General features: G+C 38.2%; 2 protein-coding genes across 2 annotated transcripts; both read left to right on the top strand.

The window, feature by feature from the left end:
- Nucleotides 1–1,347: 1,347 nt before the first annotated feature.
- Nucleotides 1,348–5,643, top strand: LOC134742683 (uncharacterized). The gene is made up of 5 exons (XM_063675878.1): nucleotides 1,348–1,476; nucleotides 2,062–2,210; nucleotides 3,125–3,290; nucleotides 3,653–3,852; nucleotides 5,599–5,643. Exons 1-5 carry the CDS (start codon nucleotides 1,434–1,436, stop codon nucleotides 5,626–5,628), a joined length of 588 nt encoding a protein of 195 aa, XP_063531948.1. The 5' UTR covers nucleotides 1,348–1,433; the 3' UTR covers nucleotides 5,629–5,643.
- An 806-nt stretch (nucleotides 5,644–6,449) lies between these two features.
- LOC134742682 (uncharacterized) lies at nucleotides 6,450–9,881 on the top strand. The gene is made up of 5 exons (XM_063675877.1): nucleotides 6,450–6,543; nucleotides 6,983–7,066; nucleotides 7,970–8,059; nucleotides 8,570–8,959; nucleotides 9,706–9,881. The coding sequence occupies exons 2-5, from the start codon at nucleotides 6,985–6,987 to the stop codon at nucleotides 9,864–9,866; spliced, it is 723 nt and encodes a 240-aa protein (XP_063531947.1). The 5' UTR covers nucleotides 6,450–6,543; nucleotides 6,983–6,984; the 3' UTR covers nucleotides 9,867–9,881.
- Nucleotides 9,882–15,947: the final 6,066 nt, after the last annotated feature.

The raw sequence follows: 15,947 nt of genomic DNA, 5'->3' as shown, positions 1-15,947 counted from the left end.
TATGGCAGAATTGTTGCAAAAGTGACCGCTTTCAGCTTTAAATAATAGTTCCTAATCTCTCCGGTGGCGCTAGTTAGGCTCTGGGACATGAGTATAACATGAACCATATAAGTATGGATGGTATAGAAAGGATGCCAATCTCTTATGGCAGAATTGTTGCAAAAGTGACCGCTTTCAGCTTTAAATAATAGTTCCTAATCTCTCCAATGGCGCTAGTTAGGCTCTGGGACATGAGTATAACATGAACCATATAAGGCAACAAATAACCCGACCAAATTACGTAGGTTGTTTTTGGTAGTATTTCGGTGTATGGTGGCGCCGCCTAATTACTGTTTTTTGATCGACACTTTTCATACATAGAGATTTGGCTGCTTTATATAGTCTCCATGTACCCGAGTTTGAAGATAAGCGACTCGTATAATTATCATTATTATCATTTTAAATCATAGACATAGTATATACAAGTAGTTATAGACATGAAACCGAGCTCACGAGCGACCAGGACGAGGGGTAAGAGAAAGACCCGGAGGTCCTCCCTCCGGGTCTTTCTCTTACCCTTTGGGTATGTCCATAAACTACGTCCGGACCCGGGTATGTCCTTAAACTATGTCCAAAAGAGAGGTATGGGCACTGCGAATGACATCTCGCTTTGTGTGGTAGGGCACAGGACAGCGGATGTCATTCCAGATCTAGAGCAGAGCCCAACTGGGGAAGTACCTCCACCTTACAGAAAACTGCAGCCAAATAACACTAGACCCTACTCATAGTGTTGTGTTCCTGCCGGTGAGTAAGGTTGCCAGAGCTCAACGAGGGAGAGGAGTGTTAGGCTCGGCAACGCGCATGTAACTCCTCTGGAGTTGCAGGCGTACATAGGCTACGGAGACTGCTTAACATCAGGCGGGCCGTATGCTTGTTTACCACCGACGTATTATTAAAAAAAAAAGATATTCATGTATTGACAGTTTCATGTATGGCAGCATAATCCTTTTTCTCTTTCACTCTTATAAATTTCGGTATTTCACCATCGCCTCCTTGCTATGATGCCATAACCCGACCATGAAAAAATGCCCGGTCGGTGATGAAGACAAAGCATGGCACTATTTTCTCTTTCCTTTTATAGGAATCGCAATAAGAATATCTTTCTCTATCAAACAGTGTCAGGCCCGTGTTTTAAATAATTATAACCTCCTTTCTCAGAAAATAAAAATGAAAACCTTTTTGTAATCAATCATCAAAGAATATTACAATTTACTATGTCATAAATGACAAGCCATTCAAAAATAATTTGACAAAAAAATCAGCAATATTCACAATATCCGTCTCTATTTTCACACTATTAGGAAAAATATGATTTAATAGACCAAAAACCAATTCAAGCTTATAAACTGATTTATATTTGTGCTTTCAATACCATATACTTACCGTAATTCATCATGAATAGAAAAACTAATAAAAATCTGAAAGGAAGAAGCTTACGTGAGTAAACACAATTAAATACAAATGGACAAATATAGAGACGCAAAAAAACGGTTACTTACTAATATTAAATCACATTTAGAAACGGGTCTATCGCTATTTTATTTTGTTACCTTTATTTACCGACGTTTCGACACAGGTTTCAGGGTTTCAGGTTTCACTGGCGATAGACCCGTTTCTAAATGTGATTTAATATGTGTTCAAACCGCGAAAATTTTAAATGTTACTTACTAATTTTGAAAAATTTGCGTTCCTCTATATGTGTCGATGAGTATATAATACTTAGGTATAATATTAAGTTTATTAAATAATTCTTTCGATATTACGATGCATTGTGGTTAATTCGATGCGCTGGTGGCCTAGCGGAAGGATCGTGTGACTTTCAATAAGGAGGTCGCGGGTTCAAACCGTGCGAAGCCGCCGGGTCGCTATTTAGGCTAAATGTGCCATTTTCAATCAAAAGGGTACTTATAGTCAGTTGTCAATAAGGCGCTATTTCCATACAGCTTCAATTTGAAATCAACCTTATTGACAAGCGACAATGTGGTACCTTTTGGTTGAAAATGTCACAAATACTTCTTACAGCGGTCGCTCCCGAAGACGAGTTGTTCAATCAAACGGACTCTGATAATTCTTCATCATCCAATGATCAGCAACTCTTCAAGAACCAGACTTTGGTGATGGACCTGCACGGAATGCAGAAGGATGAGCTGCCGGACAATCCACTCCCTGAGGTTCAAGTCAGACATAACTATTGTTTTATCTTTAAGCGCCACTTGCGGTTAACCCCGGGTTGGTGAATGTTGCAAGTGGCCCTAAGTAAGAACCTTAATCAAGAAAGGCCTATGTCCTGCTGTGTATAGTGTTGGTTAAGATTCGTGGCTTTATTTGACGTTCATTACCGCGTTGAAATATGCCTACTTGAAAAATAAAGTAGCTTTATCTTTAAGATTATAAATCTTTGAATCCTCACTTGAATGCGAAAAATCATAATTATATGATTGTCGAAATTCGTGTTTTTTTTTTCAACTTTTTGTAGAGACTTTTTTTATGTTTCCGTACCCAAAGGGTAAAAACGGGACCCTATTACTAAGACTCCGCTGTCCGTCTGCCCGTCTGTCCGTCTGTGTCACCAGGCTGTATCTCATGTACCGTGATAGCTTGACAGTTGAAATTGTCACAGACGATGTATTTCTGTTACCGCTATAACAGCGAATACTAAAAAGTACGGAACCCTAGTCCGACTCGCACTTGTCCGGTTTTTTTATATATAAAAGGTTCCATAAATTACTCTACTCGATACTTAAGATTCGGAAGTTTTTAAAGCACTGAATTTTATAACGGCGAGTCGAGTTCTATAATTTGTATTCAAAAAACTCGTGTTCCTAACCAACACTATATAAAAAAAACATTGCATTATCTCTATTTGGCTTGTGGTTGACTGGTAAAGAATGCCATTTGGCATTAAAAAAAAACAAAAAAAAATCGTCCACTACTAATTAGTTAATTAAATAATTAAGTCCGCCACTTGTAGTATTTTGTGCAAAATAATTTAAATACAAATAGGGCAGAGGCCAATGGAATTAAGAAATATAGATAAAACACTTCAGATTTTAAACCATAACTTACAATCTGCAAACATGTTCAGGTGAAAACTCGGAAGCTCTTAAAGAAGAAACGGCCCAGACCTGATCAAGCCCAGGATCAGAGTGCAGGCAGCCTGACCAGCAGTTCCGAGAGCTCCGTGGCTACACCAGGGCCCGAGAAACAGGAGGAGTTCTTTGATGCCCATGAAAGCTATTATAATATTCAAGGTAAAGTAACCACAGTGTTGGTTAAGACTTGAGATCTCTGAGTCCTCCACGTTTAACACGTTTGAGTTAAACACGTTGGCTGTCCACCATACATCACCTAACGTGTTGCTCCCACGCCCCATACAAATTTAGTGATACCACCGGTGATGTTCACAGCATCGGACTATTACTGAGGCTAATAAAGAGGTAATGAGCTTTTGATCCCACCGGTGATGCTCATGGCCACACAGAGAAGATTACGTGATCCCACTAGCTGGTTTTAGATAGTATCAAGTATTTGGCTTCTGGTAATATAATATAACAGTTATCAAACAATTAGCACAACATTGTACTCCAGCAATGAAATTAATATCCAATTCCAGAGAACCAACAAAGTACAACACCCAATCTTCTCGGCGTCACATCAAAACAAACGGACAATCCCGAAGCCTTGCGCCTAGCCTCACCGCAGATCACCTCACAGGAAAAATCAGTACCGGAGAGTACAGCTGTTTCAGACGCCACCACGGCGGCCGCTATAACACAAGACACTGGAACCGGACGGACGCCTCGGACGAGCGCTGTAAGTGTCTTGTCATTCTGATTACTATTTAGAATAACATAACATGGAAGCATCGCCGACATCAGCGCTTTCATCGTCACTCAAGAAGAAAATCCTGAAGGTTATCAGGCCACACAACGAAACAGTCCAGAAGACGAGTACCGGAGACTGCAGGTATCTCAGGCACCACCGGGGCTGCTGCTACCCAAGACACTGCGACCGGGAAGGCGGCTCTGACGAGCGCTGTAAGTGTTTTGTCATTCTGATGAGTATTTTTAATAACATATAACATGGAAGCATCGCTGACATCAGCGCTTTCGTCGTCACTCAAGAAGAAAATCCTGAAGGTTATCAGGCCACACAACGAAACAGTCCAGAAGACGAGTACCGGAGACTGCAGGTATCTCAGGCACCACCAGATCTGCTGCTACCCAAGACACACAAGGCAGGCGGCTCTGACGAGCGCTGTAAGTGTCTTGTCATTCTGATTAGTTATTAGGCCACACAACGGAACAGTCCAGAAGACAAACCAGTACCGTCGACTGCGTCGACTGCAGGTATCTCAGACACCACCACGGCCGCTGCTACCCAAGACACAGTGGCGGGGCAGACGCCTCTGACAAGCGCTATAAGTGTCTTGTATTCTAGCATGTATTCTACAAATATGAGAAGTTTCCGAAATTATTCCATGTGAACATTTCGCAATTTTGGTAACTTCCCTAAGGCACATCAGTAACTTCATGCACCAGAGGCCTTTTTCATTCCAATGACATTTATATTCCAGCCATCAGACATATCATTACAAGAGAAAGCCCTATAAATAAGCAACAAATGTAATTTTTATCCCATTTACCCAATAAATTCAGGGATTCATGATTGATTACAATATTTCGACCGCCCTTAATGCGATGTAAATCTTTGTACGGTCGAGTTCACAAACATCTCTACATACCAACGTTCAAAATATGTATTTACACGACCTTATTGTCAGTGTCTTAGAGGCGTGTACATATATTTTTGGGACGTTGGCGTGTAGAGATGTTTGTAAACTTGAGTGTAGAATCAGAATGATGGAACGAGGTCGTTTCATAATTCTTCATTTTTTAACGTATGTTGGCGTATGATGGAATGCGTAACGAAATTAGACTAACATATTAATTAGGGATATAACGATACCGATACCGATATAATCGGCAGGCCGACATATCGGCATCGCCGATTTAAATTCAGCCGATATCACAGTTTGAAAAGCACGCGAAACGAACGACGCTGCTAATAATTTGAATAAACTTTGTTTCCTTAACAAAAATCTACCTGAAGTGAACTATAATTAGAACTGATTTGGATTTACTTTTGCTTTGGTTGCTTGATGGATACCTAAATAAATGTTTTCTTTGATTTTGATTTGGCATTTTTCTTTTTTTTTACAGTCTTTTACATTTAAAAAAATCGAGTGTCTATTACTATACATAAATATGTTTTATGCATATTAAGTATATAATTCCTTATTTATTTGATTTATTAACTAACTACTATGCCATTGATACCGGTATCTGTATAGGTATCGCCAATTATTTACTTCTAAAATCGGTATCGTATCGGCAAAATCATGTATCGTTACATCCCTAATATAAATCAAGGTCAAAAGATAAGGAAAAAGGTATTCAAACTGCTATTTTAAATCGAGCCAGTCTGCCTAGCATTTAGTCAAAATGTAGGCTAAACCTAAAACAATATTATCAAACGATTTTAATGTTTTTGTTACAGAAACCTATTCGGCCAAGTAATCCAGAGTGATTCTACAACAGAGATCGAAACTAGAGACACCCACTCACAAAATGACTAGGTTGCGTTGGGATAAGATTGAACGGGTTTTTCATGAGGGGTAAGACAAAATCGTTCCGTATGCCGAAGCATTACGGGCGATTTTTCATCTTATCCCGCAAAGAAAAACCCGTTCAATCTTATCCCAACGCAGAACCTGTTAAAGTTGACACAAAAATTGCAACAATAAAAATTGAAACAGTTGCTTTTGTTCTTATTTTTAACCCCCGCCAGAAAAGAGGGGTGTTATATATTTGACGCCAATGTCTGTCCGTCTGTGGCATAGTAGCTTTCCAACGGATGGGTCGATTTCGATGCGATTTCACGTAAAAGCGAGTTTTCTTGCGGTGGTTCTTCGCTATGTTTCATAGACTATTTCTCTAGACTTATTTCTCTATGCTATAGTGGACAGACCTAAGGCCTCATAATCACGAGCGCTTTTTCAACGCGCATTAAAAAAGCGCTTGAATCTGCCCGCACGATAAATTAAAGACCAAGGCAAGTTGGACCAAGGCAAGGACCAAGTTGAAAATCCAACAACGCTTGATAATAAGCGCTGCCGTCATCATGTGAATAAATACACATGTTTCCATTGTCATTCCAACGCTTGTTTTAACGTGCGTTGAAAAAGCGCTCGTATATGAGGCCTAAGTCGTTCAAAAAAGTTTAAAGTTTGGATCGGTTTATAACAGTTTATGGAAAGTCTGTGGTGCTTGTCATCACTGTCAATTTCATTTTCAGTATATGATTTTTTTATTGTTTTTAATATTTTTGATTAGCTTTTTTTAGTTAACTCGATTATATTATTAAACACCTTAAATTAATTTAGTCTTACATGGCTATAATGTCAACTACGCCATCCCGTTGGTTTGGTGTTGCAATACTAAGGTTTGTTATCTGATTGCATCAAATAAATCCTAAGTTAATCAACTACCGATTAATTACAGTTTTAGATTACATTCACACTATTTCCTCCCTCTTCACAACAAGCTTACACTCACAACTCTTTTTTCTAACTCATATATTAATAAACATTCAAATCAGAGTATTGAGACTAACGAATCTAAACTAAAATAACTGTAACAGATAGTTGTTTTCTCACATGGCTACTTCTATTTTAAGGAAAAGAAACAATTTGTCCTAGATAGTAAATAGTAGAATATAGTAACAGATAATCAAGAACTCAAAATATGCCTTTAGAATTTTGAAGTAATATGTTTTCCGATGCGAATGTTCATTTATTTAGATTTGTACCTACTTACATAAACAACTTATTACTAACGCAGGAAATATTTCGAGTAAAAGTACTAGTTAAAATTTATTGCAGACATGGATAAAAAGGATCGCAGTAAAACCAAAAACAGGAAATCACCAATAAAACCTAAATCTGGTAAAAAGAGGACCACCGAAGGTTAGAGCCAATTGATAATATCAACTCAAAACATGTCTGATGTCCCGATTAGACTTTCCAAGTATACATATCTATCTACCAAGCCTTCAAGTAAGCAAGGTGAAAATAATGCTTATACGTATACAGGTCAGCAACAGAATTGGCTAAACAAATTGCTAAAATGGTACCTACCCAAAATTAGACGTTAATATGATGAGAATGGCTTCCACCCGCGTAAGGCTGCCATAGCATAGGTTGTAATCCACATTTCTTCTCCGCTCCGCTGGGTGACAACTAATGCTAGTTTGATTCCCGCATGTCTTCTTATCTCCGCCTTAGTATATGTATAGGCAGCCTAATAGTCATGATTTCAAGATTCAAAAATGTATTAGTAGCTCAATGGCTCTTTTAGAAGTCAATGAAACATTTGATGTGATGTGACAATTGAGACATCATATTATTTTCTTCTTTTTATCCTGTTATCCACTGCTGGGGTGTAGGGCTCGAATCATTGATTCCGCTCCACTGGCTCCGGTCCTGGGCAGCTTGAGTAACCTCCTTCCACCCCATCCCCATTCCGTTTGCCGGACATCTTCGAGGTCAGGGCAACTTTGGTTAGTTATCAGATTTCCCGAGGATATGCCCAATCCATTGCCATTTCCGCGTCTAGATCTCCTTGTGTACAGGACATCATATTATAGTGACATGAAAACTGCTACGTACCTACATACCCTTTTTCAGTAAAGCTCTACACAACCTTTGAAGAATACCTATGAATAGGTTTCAAATGTCAAGGTTCTACCCTCAAAAGTTTTGGATGTGCTATGAAAGCTACTTCTGCTGCTGACTTCGGCTCTTTACTGTATCAAATAATGATTAAATACTCGTACTTCAGTTTGATAGTTGACCAGCATTTTATTGTAGGTCAATCATGTTCGATGTTCCTCGTCGAATTATCCAGAAAATTAGCCCAAAAGAAGAAAGAAGAGCAGGAAGCACCTATAAATATCGTGGGTAAGAACAAAACACTCAAAAGCGAGTCTTACCAACAATAAAACCTAACTGAATCGCTTTTTTACCCTTGTCAGCCTCTGGTTTGAAAATGAAATCGAAACATGACTTTACAATTGAATATCCACCGGGCTTAAGCGCGAAAACTCGGGCAAGATAATTATTTTAAAAATGTACCCTAGTTTAATAGAATTGTCCTTTTCATATTGTAATTTATTGTAATTTTCATCGAATTCGCTAAAGCCGTTGTAGAGAAATTACTAGAATATTATTTCCACTTTTAAATTTATTCTAAGCTTTATAGCATCGTTCGCAGACGTTTCTGCTTGTTAAAAAAATAATTACTAAAAAAAATATGCAAATGTACCTGAAAAAATATGATACATTATTTTCCGCTAATGTAGATGTTCACGCTCCCACCGAAGGCAAGAATGAAGTATTAAATCTGCATTTTTTACTTATTTACTCACAATGTTTTCTCTGGATAAATATTCATCGATAATAATTTTACAGGTACTATTCTCAACAGTTTAACCAACGCGTTGCCGGTGGTTGTCTGCAACGGTTCACCAGTCAGAAACCAGTCTCCAGTTAAAATTGAGACTTTGCAATCTATCGCTCCAGAACTTCAACTGAACGATGTCTTAGAAATAGTATCTAAAGAACCAGAGCACACCGAAGTACCCAGGGAATCCAGAGAAGTCAAGAATCCAAAGAGAAAGTTCAGGATGCCAAAAATGCCAGTGATAACCAGTGATGTGTTTAAGCAGAAAATACACGTGCCAACTGAGGACGTGGCTGTTAATACCAGTAGTAACCATGATATGGCCTCCAGTTTAGCAAAATACGTTGGCACTTTAAAGAAGATATCACTTATTGCTGAGGAGTTTAATCAAAAGACAGGTACAGGGGTGGACATATTCACTGCCAAGAACACGTTAGATGTGTTTATTCTGTTGGGAATGGGGTTTTTGGCACTGAAAGTGTTAAAATATTCGACGGTGTCATTGTCATATTTGGTCAATTTAAACCAAAATTTAAATCCATCGCATAAATCGTCCTTACTATAATATATTTCTAGTTAACTAAGTAAGTATAGTAACTGAGGAATGTCTTTTTAGAAGGGCTTATTTTTGGTTTTTGGCTTGGTTTTCATAGATAAATTCTTTTTAGAAAGACACTTATTGAATTAATTAATTAATTTAGATAATTAAAATTATTCAATTCACAAAGAATCCGAGGCCGAGTTAGAAATACTGAAATGGTATAGGATAAGTAATAAAATTTTCATCAGCAAAGAAAACAGGTCAAAATATAATGTGGCAAGTCATTTAAAATAGCATAGAGGTCTGATCCACATAAGAGATAAGACCTAGCTAGATAGATTTTTCGCCCCCGAAAACCCCCTTATATCAAATTTCATCGAAATCGTTAGAGCCGTTTCCGAGATCCCCGAAATAAATAAATATACATATAACATAATATATACAAGAATTGCTCGTTTAAAGGTATAAGATATAAATTTTAATTAGTAAAATAACTTATTGTCGCTGATATTATGTCGACCTAATACGTGACGATGGCCGAGGAACAATTAAAATCATCTTGATAAAAAAGTTCTTCAACTAATTAAACCTCCGGTTTTTCAGCTAAAAACCTCAAAGAAATCGTAGACAGCGTACAAGAAGACCTACAAGTGAAGCTAGAAGAACTAGTATACGAGCAAAAAGTCGCTAAAAAAGTAGACCGAACCATGGAGGTCGTACAAGAAGAGTTTGAGCAAGCAGGAACAAGTTTTGTAACAAATTAAAATGAACAATTATTGACATGTAACATTCACTGTCAAAATTTGATGTCAACATGTAAAACATTAAAAATTACGATGAAAGAAATTGTTTTATTTCATTGATATAAAATGAAATAAAGCAACAAAAATACAAAAAAAAATTAACTCACTCCAGTGTGTACTTTATTGTCTAAATGTTTTCCTAGCGTTAACTTTCAGTGGAACCAAACTCCCCACACAGTAAGTATAAAAATGTGATAAGGTCAGTGTGGAGAAGACCGGCATATAACATTTTTGTCTGGGAAGACCGGCAAGAACGCTTGTATTTACTAAAACATTAGGGATATTGATCGTTATGGTAAAAATGCTTAGGACAAATGAGTTTTAGGACAACCATTACATTATGGAAAACAATTGTTATGACAATTGATCCCTAGCCTCACTTGGCCTAGTGCCCATTAGAACAAAACAGTTAGGGCAAGTGACTTTAGGACAAACGTTGTTCCGAAGGAGACCCGCGATATTGAAATGACAATATGCACGCTTGAACGAAGATATTTATAAGAGTTCGTTCTGGACCATAGTTGGGAGCTGTCGGGATATACTTGGGTGTCTTTATAGGACAGGTACTAAATCAGTGTGCCTACAAGCCTGAGACCAAAACTTCTGGTTCTGGCTATAATGAAAGGTGTCGTGATTAATTATTTCAGAAAGAAACAAAACCCGTTCCAGTATCGTTCCATGTGATCTTCGTCTATGTATTCAAATGCTAACTACTACTGCTCATCCGAAATCGTACAACATACTATAGATTATGGAACAGCTGGTGAGACATTCTCTTGTTTTAAAAAAATGTTGTTATTCTATGGTACACTAGGGTCTTCTTAAGGGTGCTCATTCGTGGTACACATGCCGCAGCCGCTGCTGGAAACCATCGCGAGCGCGGACTCCAGGCCGAAGGGTCCACACCGGCGATTTTCGGCGATTCCGTGGGCGTCTGCCGAATCCTTCACCAGATAAGGCGACACAGCAAAAAACTGATGTATTGCCAAAGTTATTATAGTTTTTAAGATTATAATATTAATTTGGAGTTGAAACTATAGGTCCATGGGGTCCCAGCGCGCACAAGTTGTTTGCAGAAATCACGAAGCGTCTGGTTGACGTAACTGGTGACCGAAGAGCTGGCGGCTTCCTCGCACAACGTATCAGCATTGCGATACAGCGAGGAAATGCCGCCAGCCGCAAACGTTACAATGCCTCAAGGGCCTATTTTAGATTTAAGCTAGTTATTAAGTCGTTTACGTAGTACCACTGTATATATCTTGTATGTAAATAAAGAGTTTTAAGTCTGTAAGATATTTTGAGAATTTTGATTCCATCGCTCCCATCATTTAGGTATTAACTATCATCAGCAACTTCTTGCCTTAGATCTAAGTCAGTTCAACTGCTCATACCTTTTAGCTTGCGGAAAAAGGTATAGGACTTAAAACTTTTCTGCAGGACTGTTACCTACCTTCAATGAACAGCTGCCAGACATCTAAATATACCTTTGGTATACACTGATAAGTGCATCCCGGTATTCAACACTTTCAACAGTAACTTTTGCCATCTGAATTTCCATCAGCAACTTAGTTTTACTCGTATCCAACCTCTAAAACAAGGGAAAGCTCTTAGCTATGCTAAACATCAATCCTACTCCACAGTTCGATCGTCAATATCCAAGCGATCCGGTGATAGCACTGTGCAGAGGCCTCAAGCCTTCCAACACCTAGAGAGCTCCGTAGCACAAAGCTGTCCATCGCTGTTCGCCGACAGGGGTGTCTGGTGCCCAGCCTGCCCGCAGCAGTACGATGAAACAAGCGCTTACAGTCCGTCCGTTTCTTCGGGGGACCATATAAGTGGTTAGTATGACATTTTTTGTCATTACATTATCCTCGTGAGTCTAAAATGTACATTAAAATGTACATATTCATTGCAATCTAACTTGATCCTTTCATGGAACAAATAAAGTAGCATTTCTTTTGTTTCATCGCGTTGTAAAACAAACGAAATTCGTTCCAATTTACTTATAGAACAGGGTTCAAATTAAAAATTATAAAACTTTCTATGTTGGGTCTTATGAGGTTATATAGTATCGTTTTGTTTATTTTTCCATTGTGCTTTAATAAATGTTTACAAAATTACTACTCACTCTATTTTATTTTAATGACACGTATTTTTAGCAACTAAAACTACTACCAGACATACATCATCATTATTATTATCATATCAGCCTTTTATCGCCCACTGCTGAGCATAGGCCTCTCTTCGAGTACGCCACTTATCCCGGTCCTGAGCCAATCTCATCCAGAAGTGACCCGCAGTCTTCCGAATGTCGTCCACCCAACGAGCCAACGGACGCCAGGCACTCTTTTCGTCTGAAACCATCAGACATACAGATGTAGGGCATAATTATTTTCCATCGTATCTTCACGGAAACGTCCGAACGGGTATCGCTATTTCAGTCAGTCTCGGTACAAAAAGTACTGAGGTTGACTGAAGTAGCATGACAAATACGAACGTTTCCGAGGAAATACAATGCAAAACAATTATATACTACATACCTAGATATTTTTATTACCTGAATGTTCATGCCAAGTTTCATGTAATTGTGCCATTTTCAACCAAAAGGGTACTTATTGTCGGTTGTCAATAAGGCGCTATTTCCATATAGCTTCAATTCGAAATCAACCTTATCGACGAGCGACAATGTGGTACCTTTTGGTTGAAAACGTCACAATTTTTAAGCTTTTCGTTTTAAAACGAGAGCGTAGTAAGTAGTCTTCGATTCATGTTACTTAATCATCAGCAGCTGTTAACATTAAACACTTTTGTGGACTTTTTTTGACGATTTTAAAACATGCGTTTGTTTTTCATATTTACATACATCATTTTATTTCAGATGAAATGCCATCAAAAGAAACAATGACATCGAATCCGTGCAGTGGATCCGCCTGCAACTTTATCAACAAAAATGAAAAGAAAGGTAACTCAAACTTAAATATTGGACCCGGGTATGTCCTTTACGTCCAAAAGAGAGGTATCACTAAACTTGAGTTTAGTTAACCTCTAACGTTACCCGTAACATCCATACTAATATTATAAATGCGAAAGTCTGTCTATCTGTCTGTGTGTTACCTCTTCACGCTTAAAACGCTGAACCGATTTAGATGAAATTTGGCATAGAGATAGCTTGAGTCCCGGAGAAGGAAATAGGATAGTTTTTATCCCGAAAATCATCCCTTAAGAAAGTGAAAAGCGGGATGGAATTGAAATAATTTATGAAGTGCCTGCTAATTTGTGTGCATAATATTCTCAAATTGAATGATTGCCATGAGAATTTTTCCAGGCGCTATACTTACTTTAACTGATGTTACTAAGTCCGCGCAGACGAAGTCGCGGGCAAAAGCTAGTATACAATAATGAAGGTTTGTCGCATCGCATCCGAAACAGTACTACGCCCCAAAATTCAAATAGTTCACGTGACTGAAACCACCGCCAAGCTGATGCGGGACTGGGCGAGACACGTTTGCCGTATGCCGAATGACTTGTGGGGTAAAACAACAACCGCTTGGGTCCTTTAACCTTCTAACATTACCCCGTAACATATATATCAATAATATACTAGCTTTTGCCCGCAACTTCGTCTGCGTGGACTTAGTAACAGCAGCTAAAGTAAGGTCGGCAATGCTTAAGTGGCTCCTGTGATGTTGCTTACGTCCATGGGCGACGATGACTGCTTCCCATCAGGCGGCTCGTCTGCTCGTTTGCTGAATATCACATTAAAAAAAAAATAGTAAGTATAGCGCCTGGAAAAATTCTCATAGCAAATTCAATTTGAGCATATTATGGCACACAAATTAGCAGGCACTTCATTAATTATCTCAATTCCACCCCGCTTTTTACTTTCTTAAGGGATGATTTTCGGGATAAAAACTATCCTATGTCCTTCTCAGGGACTCAACCTATCTCTATGCCAAATTTCATCTAAATCGATTCAGCGGTTTAAGCGTGAAGAGGTAACAGACAGACAGACAGGCAGACAGACTTTCGCATTTATAATATTAGTATGGATATTAAATTTTACAGTGCAGAAGTCAGCCCGAGTGCGCGTGGTGGCGTTACGACGTATGTTTGTGCGACCGTGGGCTCTCATCAAGAAGTCAACCACTCGTAGATCGCGGAATACATCAGGTACCTACTTATAGTTGGTCAAGCAAATCTTGTTGTTATTAACGACAGTGGACCTTACGTCCAATATTTGTAAAGCTTATCAATCAATCAATCAATAATAATTTATTTCGAACAAAAGTCCATAATGTGTTATCAACATACATTACATACATACTAATACTTAAATCTAGGGTTAGTACACTTAGTACAAACATAACATTAATACAGAATTTTACATAATCTTAATCTTAAGCTTAATCTTTAATAAAAAAATAGTACATTTCGATGCTAGTGCGGAAAGTATGTCATTACTTCACGAGTACCGAGATATCTTGCCACGAGCCGTAGGCGAGTGGTGAGACTCGGGACGAGTGAAGAATGACATTTCCGCACGTGTATCGAACGACGTTTTTTAATACAGTTGCGAAAAAATAAGAAAAGCAACAAGTAAGGAACGGAATTCGAAACTTTTATATTATTAATTCTGTGAGATAATTATTGACATTGACATTATGAAGAGGTGTTTTTCTTGCTTTTATTCGACTAGAATAGATTTTTATTGAACCCACTTCAATAAAAGTTTTTTTTTTCAAATGCATGTTCTATAAAACAGAAACAATTGTAAATATTAAAACATTGTACTATTATTACCTAAATTTACGATTATTTGTGTATCGTATATTTATAAAAACAATATCGAATGTTGCCTTTGGAAACTTAAAACATTCTTGCAGTAAGAAAATACGCCTCTTCTTTGACAGGCGTTCCGTTCCATTCAGAGTAATTTCAGACAACTTATTAAGAACGGTTTTTCAAAAATAAACGTGTTATAATACTTATAATGATGAAGAGGTAAGTAATAAAATATGAAATATGCATATTTTTCGTATTCTTACATTAACAGTAGGTTTTTATGTTGATTACGACGTTTAAAGGAAACTAATATTAACACTCATCAATAAGTAGTCATGAATTGGAACAAGTAAAAATTAAAAAAAATTGGAAAAGTAAAAAGCACTAGTTCGCGAAAACCAACTTTCCGCACGCTAAACAGCCACGAAAAGTAGCACTTTTTGAGCAACTGTATTAAAAAATGTATTTTCTTCTTAAAATAATGCTTTTTTATTTGTTCTAGTTACACCGGAAGAAACCGAAACTAGTTGCCAAAAACCTCTATACAATGAAGTTGGTAAGTAAATGTTAAGGGTTCCGTACCCAAAGGGTAGCAACGGGACCCTATTACTAAGACTCCGTTGTCCGTCCGTCCTTCCGTCTGTCACCATTGTCACCAAGCTGTATCTCATGAGTGATAGCTAGACAGTTGAAATTTTCACAGATTATTTGTTGCCGCTTTAACAAGAAATACTAAAAACAGAATAAAATAAATATTTAAGTGGAGCTCCCATACAACAAACGTGATTTTTTTGCCGTTTTTTTGCGTAATGGTACGGAACCCTTCGTGCGCGAGTCCGACTATACTGTGCGGTTTAAAAGGAATTTTCTCCCGCGGACGCTTCGGCTGTGGAATGAGCTCCCTGCCGAGGTTTTCCTGGGGTACAGTCGCCATCAGATATATCGGAGCGGCAGAGGCGCTCACAATATCTGAACACGCCTCTATTGTCAGGGCGTTAGAGTACGTGTTCAGATATTGTGAACACGTTGTCCGCTCAGATATATCTGATGGCGACTGTACTACAGTATGGGGTTCTTCAAAAAAGGAGTGTACAGATTTATAAAGTGTCGATCGGCAACGCGCATGTAATATTTCTGGTGTTACAGGCGTCCATAGGCTACGGTGACTGCTTACCATCAGGCGGGCCGTATACTTGTTTGCCACCGACGTGGTATTAAAAAAAACTTAAAAGAACGCTTTTGTTTAACATAATTGCCATG

Source organism: Cydia strobilella, chromosome 7 (genome assembly GCF_947568885.1).
Source record: "Cydia strobilella chromosome 7, ilCydStro3.1, whole genome shotgun sequence".
NCBI lineage: Eukaryota > Metazoa > Arthropoda > Insecta > Lepidoptera > Tortricidae > Cydia > Cydia strobilella.
This window is presented reverse-complemented; position numbering and strand designations above follow the sequence as displayed.

Coding starts and splice junctions, on each gene's coding strand:
- LOC134742683 (XM_063675878.1), top strand. CDS start 1,434: ATGAATAGAAAAACTAATAAAAATCTGAAAGGAAGAAGCTTAC. Junction 2,211..3,124: donor CGGACAATCCACTCCCTGAG/GTTCAAGTCAGA, acceptor AAACATGTTCAG/GTGAAAACTCGGAAGCTCTT. Junction 3,291..3,652: donor AAGCTATTATAATATTCAAG/GTAAAGTAACCA, acceptor ATCCAATTCCAG/AGAACCAACAAAGTACAACA.
- LOC134742682 (XM_063675877.1), top strand. CDS start 6,985: ATGGATAAAAAGGATCGCAGTAAAACCAAAAACAGGAAATCACCAATA. Junction 7,067..7,969: donor TAAAAAGAGGACCACCGAAG/GTTAGAGCCAAT, acceptor ATTTTATTGTAG/GTCAATCATGTTCGATGTTC. Junction 8,960..9,705: donor GGAGTTTAATCAAAAGACAG/GTACAGGGGTGG, acceptor CCGGTTTTTCAG/CTAAAAACCTCAAAGAAATC.